A 6,417-nucleotide genomic window follows, 5' to 3' on the forward strand; every position below is an offset into this window, starting at 1 on the left:
TGGGTTATGCTCTAGCTCTGCTCTTTTCCTCAACTTCCATCCACCCATTTCTTGGGGTTTTCAGGACGAGCTTTTATCAAGTCATTGTGCAGTGAAGAGGGTGGACAGTGAAAGGGGAAGCTTCAGCCTTAGAAGGCCCAGGCCATAGGCTTGTACTCTGTCCTAGAACAAAATCTAGAGGGCGTGGCAGGTGACAATGGCTAGAGGGAACAAAGCAGAACAAGAGGCCCGTCCCTGGCCCCCTCCACCAAGGGTGAAGCTTCATTCTCCAGCCTGTTTTCCCGCCTCTGTCTGATGGCTCAGCTCTTCTGCACAGACCTTCCATCAGGGAAACCACACCGGATTGTCAGTGGACATGTCTCTGGTTCTCCTTTCTGTAAACAGGGCTGGAAAAAAAAAAAGCTGCAGGGGGCAGAAGGAGCTGGGAAAGCGTGGGGGCACAGGGGGGTGAGTACCCGGTGGGAGATGGCTGTTCTCTCCGAAATTCCCCACGAACCTGCTCACCACTCTGAGCCATGTGGTGGGTCCAACCCACGGTGTTGGGTTTGAAAAGAGAATCTGGAAATGGGAATTTTGAAATAAAATCTCCTGATTTTTAAATGCTGGCAAGAAATGCATTAAAAAAATCCACCAAACTCATAAAGACAAACCCAAACCCAACTCAAAGGGCTGGCGTACAAGTATTTCTTGCAGACACCCAGCTTCCTTCTCTAGCCCTGCATGACCCTTGGAGCTCCCCAAACCAAACACAGAATGGAAAACACCAGGGGGCCAAATGGCTCCATCTCTGGGTGGGATCTGGCTGGGTGGACACCTGGGAGAGTTGACTGGGAGAGGTGGAAATGCTGTCCGGCCCAGGCCCCCCAGGGGAGGGTGGCAGGTGGGGCTTATTGAGCAACAACTTCTGTCAAAACAAGGCCTGACGTCACATCACAGGCACAGCCTCGCTGCAGGACACCTGAGTGACTCTTCTGGGACTGCACAGGCTCCGGGACTAGCCAGAACTTCAGGGAATCGGGGCCAGGAACAGCGAGTGAGGGGCTCCGGGTGTTGTGGGAGAAGGTCGTGTCAGCCTTGAGGCCTTCGTGTGTGTGTGTGTGTGTGTGTGTGTGTGTGTGGCCTGGCTCCAGAGTCGGGGCTGTCCCTGGCTCACAGTGTGACTCCAGTCAGCCTTTGCGAGGCCTATCACCCACTTGGGAAGTGGGGTTCACATCTCCGATCTTTTATGACACGATACCAGCCCAGAGTGGAGGGGTAGCTGGACAGGCCAGTCCTGGTGTCTGTTCTGTGAGCCTGAGCTGGTCCACGAAGCACCTCCAGGGAGGTAATGCTGGCAACCCCCTGCTGAGGGACCCTAGAGGCAGTCAGAAGCAGAGAGCTTGCCAGGGGTCCATCGAGGGTGGGAGGAACTTGAGCACACACGGTGAATGTCCTGCTGAGCCTGGCTTCTCCTGGGTCTCACCGGGTCTGCCAGGAGCCCTGAGAGACAGCGTGTACCAGTGTTAGAACCCAGAGGGGGAGCTACGAGCTGAGATCACAGCCTGTTATGGGGCGCTCACCTCCTCCTCCTCCTCCTCTTCTTCCTCCTCCACTTACTGCACCTTCTGTCAGCTCACTGGGACACAGTGTGCATGGGGCTTCAGATGGCGAGATCAGGGAGGACTTTTCCTAAGAGGGAGGTAACCTTTGGTCTGAGCCCCGAGGAGCTGCGTTGGGTAGAGCTGAGGTGAGAGCAAACACAAGCATCCATTGCTCACAGGTGAGCTTGCCTGGCCAGAAGTTCCCACGTCCCAGTCCAGCCCTCAGAGGTTACTGGGGTGAGCCCCCCCGGAAGAACCTGCGCCCTGCTCCACCCTGTGAGTCTGGGGGGCCGTGGGGGAGGCCTGGAAAGGCGACAGTGTCGCCCAGGTCCATCCCGCCGTCCCTACCCCCACCCCCAAGGGCACTCCGAGATGTCATTTCTCCAGCACTGCGGGGCGGAGGTCACCCCAGCTCAGCAGATAACACCGAGGGTTGAGCAATGCTCTCCTGCCCGCCAGGGACAGGGCTGGGGTCAGTGGGCCGGGGGTCAGCCCCGGGCACGGGGGCAGCTCCTGCTTGGTGGCCCTAGGGCCAGGAGGGGCAGGGGGGGTGTGCTGCACAGATGTGCCCAAACTGTCTTGAGAGGGGCTGAAGTAGCAAGGCAAGCCCAGCCCTGGGTGGGAACTGGAAGCGGGGTCCAGCCCACCCGGGAAAAGACACAGGGGACCCTGCACTCCCCTGCTTTGAGCCCTGCGGGCCTCAGAGTAGCTTCTAGGGCCTAAGAGCTGGTGACCAGGGGTTGGGGTTCCTGGCCAAGGGCTTTTCTGTGGGGCACATGGGCTGGCCCACGACCGTGTAGATCCCGTCCGTGGTGCCGGGACTCGTCTCCCAGCCGAAAGCCTCAATAACAGGCAGAACCCTCCTGGAGCTGAGGCTCAGAGAAGTGAAGTGACTCACCTAAGGTCACACAGTGCGCCGAGTCCCGCCCTTTCAGTCGTCGGGCGCGGGTCCAGGCCAGCGGGTGGGACCGCGGGGCGGGCAGGTGCCGTGGGCGGGCCCACCTGGCTGGCTCCGGGCGGCTGCACCCCTTGCTCCGCCCATCCGATCCCCCTTCTTGCAGGGATCCGGGTTCGGAGTGGCGAGGGCGCTGGACAGAGGCAGCTAGCTCCACGCGCCTGGTAGTGGTCGTGGGGCTCTCCAGGGGCGCACCTGGAGGGGGTGCACCGGGCGGCCTCCAGCAGAGGGCAGAGGCGCTCGCGTGGTGGCCCCTGGCCGGGGTACACCCCCCAGCTCCCCGCCCTTTCCAGGGCAGCCTCCAGGCTTTCGGGGGGCGGTCCGGGGGCGGGTTCGCGCCGCCCCTTCGTGCTCCCAATCCCGGGGCCTCGGGTGGGGAGGTGGGCCGGGGGGCGTGCAGCCTTCGGGGGGGCCCTCCGCGGGGCCCGGGGGGCAAGGGAACCTCCCCGAGGGCGCGCGCTGCCCGCCGGGGGTCCGGCGCGCTGCCACGGCGCGCGGGGGGGTCCCGTGCCCACGGCCGTGCCCTCGCGCGTCCCACGGCGGGAGGGGCCGGGGCGGCCGCCAGGCGTGACGCAGCCGTTGCCATGGGCCGCCTTATAAATAAGCGGGCTCGGGAGAAACTTTAGCGAGTCAGAGCCGCGCACGGGACCGGGACGGGGACCCACCGCCGAAGGGTCCAGGCGCCAGCTCCCCCGAACCCGCAGTCTTCGCGGCCGGCCACCCACCCAGGAGCAGCGGCAGCGCAACAGCAGCGAGAGGAGCAGGGCGACAGCGACAGCGGCAGCAGCAGCAGCGGCAGCGGCAGCAGCGACAGCCGGGCGCCGCGAGGCCGTGCCACCTGCGGGCGGGCCGGCCGGAGCGGGCACCCCAGCCAGGCCCCCTGCCCGGGCACCCGCGTTCATGCAACGCCTGGTGGCCTGGGACCCACCATGTCTCCCGCTGCCGCCGCCGCCAGCCTTTAAATCCATGGAAGTGGCCAACTTCTACTACGAGGCGGACTGCTTGGCTGCTGCGTACGGCGGCAAGGCGACCCCCGCGCCGCCCCCCGCGCCCAGAGCCGGGCCGCGCGCCCCGGCCGGCGAGCTGGGCAGCATCGGCGACCACGAGCGCGCCATCGACTTCAGCCCGTACCTGGAGCCGCTGGGCGCGCCGCCCGCCGCGGCCCCGGCCAGCGCGGACACCTTCGAGGCGGCTCCGCCCGCGCCCGCGCCCGCCCCCGCGCCCGCCTCCGCCTCCGGGCAGCACCACGACTTCCTCTCCGACCTCTTCTCCGACGACTACGGGGGCAAGAACTGCAAGAAGCCGGCCGACTACGGCTACGTGAGCCTGGGCGGCCGCCTGGGCGCCGCCAAGGGCCCGCTGCACCCCGGCTGCTTCGCGCCCCTGCACCCGCCGCCGCCGCCGCCGCCGCCCCCGCCGCCCGCCGAGCTCAAGGCCGAGCCGGGGTTCGAACCCGCGGACTGCAAGAGGAAGGACGAGGCGGGCGCGGGCATGGCCGCCGGCTTCCCCTACGCGCTGCGCGCCTACCTCGGCTACCAGGCCGTGCCCAGCGGCAGCAGCGGCAGCCTGTCCACCGCGTCGTCGTCGTCCAGCCCGCCCGGCACCCCGAGCCCCGCCGACGCCAAGGCCGCCCCGGCCGCCTGCTACGCGGGCGCGGCCGCCGCCGCCCCGCAGGCCGCCAAGAGCAAGGCCAAGAAGGCGGTGGACAAGCACAGCGACGAGTACAAGATCCGCCGCGAGCGCAACAACATCGCCGTGCGCAAGAGCCGCGACAAGGCCAAGATGCGCAACCTGGAGACGCAGCACAAGGTGCTGGAGCTCACGGCCGAGAACGAGCGGCTGCAGAAGAAGGTGGAGCAGCTGTCGCGGGAGCTCAGCACCCTGCGGAACTTGTTCAAGCAGCTGCCCGAGCCCCTGCTCGCCTCCTCGGGGCACTGCTAGCCCGGCCCGGCCCCCCGCGAGGTGGACTCGACTCCCCCGCCCCGGCCAAACTTTGGGGCGCCCGGCAGGGCGGGGACTGGTGGGTGATTGGAAGGGTTTTAGGACCTACCCATCTATCTATCGACCCAACTATCTATTTTGTGCCCGCCCGCTTGCCCTCCTGCCCCGTTATTTAAAGAAGGGATGTCCGTGCGTCCGGATGGGCCAGGAGCGACCGGCGGGCCGGCCCGGTCCCGAGTTGATGCAATCGGCTCCAACATGGCTGATCAGACGCGAGTGTACACGGAACTGACGCAACCCACGTGTAACTGTCAGCCCGGCCCTGAGTAATCGCTTAAAGATGTTCCTACGGGCTGTTTTCTTCTCGTTGGCTGTCGTCCTTGTAATCGTTAGTTTGTTGTTGTTTGTTGTTTTTTGGCCCCCCCCTCCTTTTTTGTATTATAAAAAATAATCTATTTCTATGAGAAAACAGGCGTCTGTATATTTGGGAATCTTTTCCGTTGCAAGCATTAAGCACACTTTTAATAATAAACTTTTTTTTTTTTTTTTTTTTTTTGGAAAATGGTGAAACACCTTTTGGGGGCAGTCTTCTTCGGCTTTTGGATCTTTCTCCTCACCCCACCCCCTCCCCTTGGCTTTTGGAACCGTAGGTTATGAGTTTGGCTTTCCTGGCTGCTGCAGCGTGTGTGCATTCGTCTCTGTGTGTGTGTGGGGGGGTTGCATGGGGGTGCGTGTGGGGGCTGCTGTTATTTTTGCGCTTTTGGGGGGGGGGGGCTGAGTGCGGGTGTTACAGCTGGTTTGTCTCCTGCGCTTGGAGCCTCTGGTCCCAGGCTGGGCTGAGGGGGAGGGCTGAGTGCTGGGTCAGGCTTCCGGGTGACTCAGCTGCCCCTGGGTGCAGGGGGGGTTGGGGGGGAGTGACCGGAACGCTTCTGGAGGGGGGCTGGTAGTGGAAGTTGGGGGTGGCGGGAAGCCCAGGGTTTCTCTGGCTGGTACCTGACTTGCTCCCATCGAGTGGGCATGCAGGGTTGTCACGCTGGCACAGTGTTTGGGGACTGGGCAGGCCTGCTACTTTGCAGGAAGAGGTACAATTGGGGGTTCTACTGAGCCCCAAGTCTCTGTCCTTTTGGTAGGTCTTGTGGAGGGGAGGGGATACAGTTGGAGGGGGTCCCAGTGAGCCCCAAACTTGGGTCCTTTTGGTAGGGCTTATGAAGAGGGCTGCTTACAAAATAATTTTGTGTGCGTTTGTATGTGAGGGGAGCCTAGGCATGTGGGCAGGCTGTACTGTGTTCGTGAGCCCCCCCCCCCCCGGTCTGAGTGCCCCTGTCCAGGTGCAGGAACTGCGGGAAGGGTCCCCCCACTTCCCCTTCCCCTCTGCAAGAAAGCCCTGCTCCTCTTAACCCAGATGGGTGCAGGCTTGAACAAGGCATGTGTGTGTGTGTGGGACTCTCCAATAGTTTTCCGCAATAGATGTGGCCTGTGGCCAGGCTCCTGCCTCCTTGCTCCCTGACCCCCACCCCCACCCCCTGCTCCTCCCCCCTCACCCACCCACCCCGTCCCAGCCCTGGCCGGCATTCCTGAGAGTTGAGGATGCCGGCAGACTGAGGGGTTAGTGGATACACGCGCTGCGCCCCACGGTGCCTGGCACGCTGAGGTGTTATACAAGCTTTTGCTCTTGTTATTATTTTTCGCTGGGAGGCTCCTGGCATGTGGCGCCCCAGATTTGGGAGCGGAGCTGAGCAGAGTATGGTGTGGGCTGCCAGAGGCTGGGTGTTTAGGAAACCCTGGGCCAGCCCTCCCCAGGGCCTGCAGGGAGGTGGCAGGTTGAAGTGGTCTGAACTTAGGGCAGGAGGTAGCGTTGGTTGGGGCAGCGGCCTCAGATTCCGGAGGGGTTAATGGGTTGGAGTGGCTGGAAGGGGCTTTGGGGATAAGCTGCCAAGGGCC

General features: G+C 63.5%; 1 protein-coding gene across 1 annotated transcript; it reads left to right on the forward strand.

Moving 5' to 3' along the window:
• Positions 1-3,344: 3,344 nt before the first annotated feature.
• Positions 3,345-4,477, forward strand: CEBPB (CCAAT enhancer binding protein beta). The gene has a single exon (XM_049781350.1). The coding sequence runs from the start codon at positions 3,436-3,438 to the stop codon at positions 4,474-4,476; it is 1,041 nt and encodes a 346-aa protein (XP_049637307.1). The 5' UTR covers positions 3,345-3,435; the 3' UTR covers position 4,477.
• The last annotated feature ends 1,940 nt before the right edge of the window (positions 4,478-6,417 follow it).

The sequence above is a fragment of the Suncus etruscus genome, chromosome 9 (genome assembly GCF_024139225.1).
Source record: "Suncus etruscus isolate mSunEtr1 chromosome 9, mSunEtr1.pri.cur, whole genome shotgun sequence".
Classification (NCBI taxonomy): domain Eukaryota; kingdom Metazoa; phylum Chordata; class Mammalia; order Eulipotyphla; family Soricidae; genus Suncus; species Suncus etruscus.

Excerpts from the sequence above, each read along its gene's own strand:
- CEBPB (XM_049781350.1), top strand. The coding sequence starts at position 3,436 with ATGCAACGCCTGGTGGCCTGGGACCCACCATGTCTCCCGCTGCCGCCG.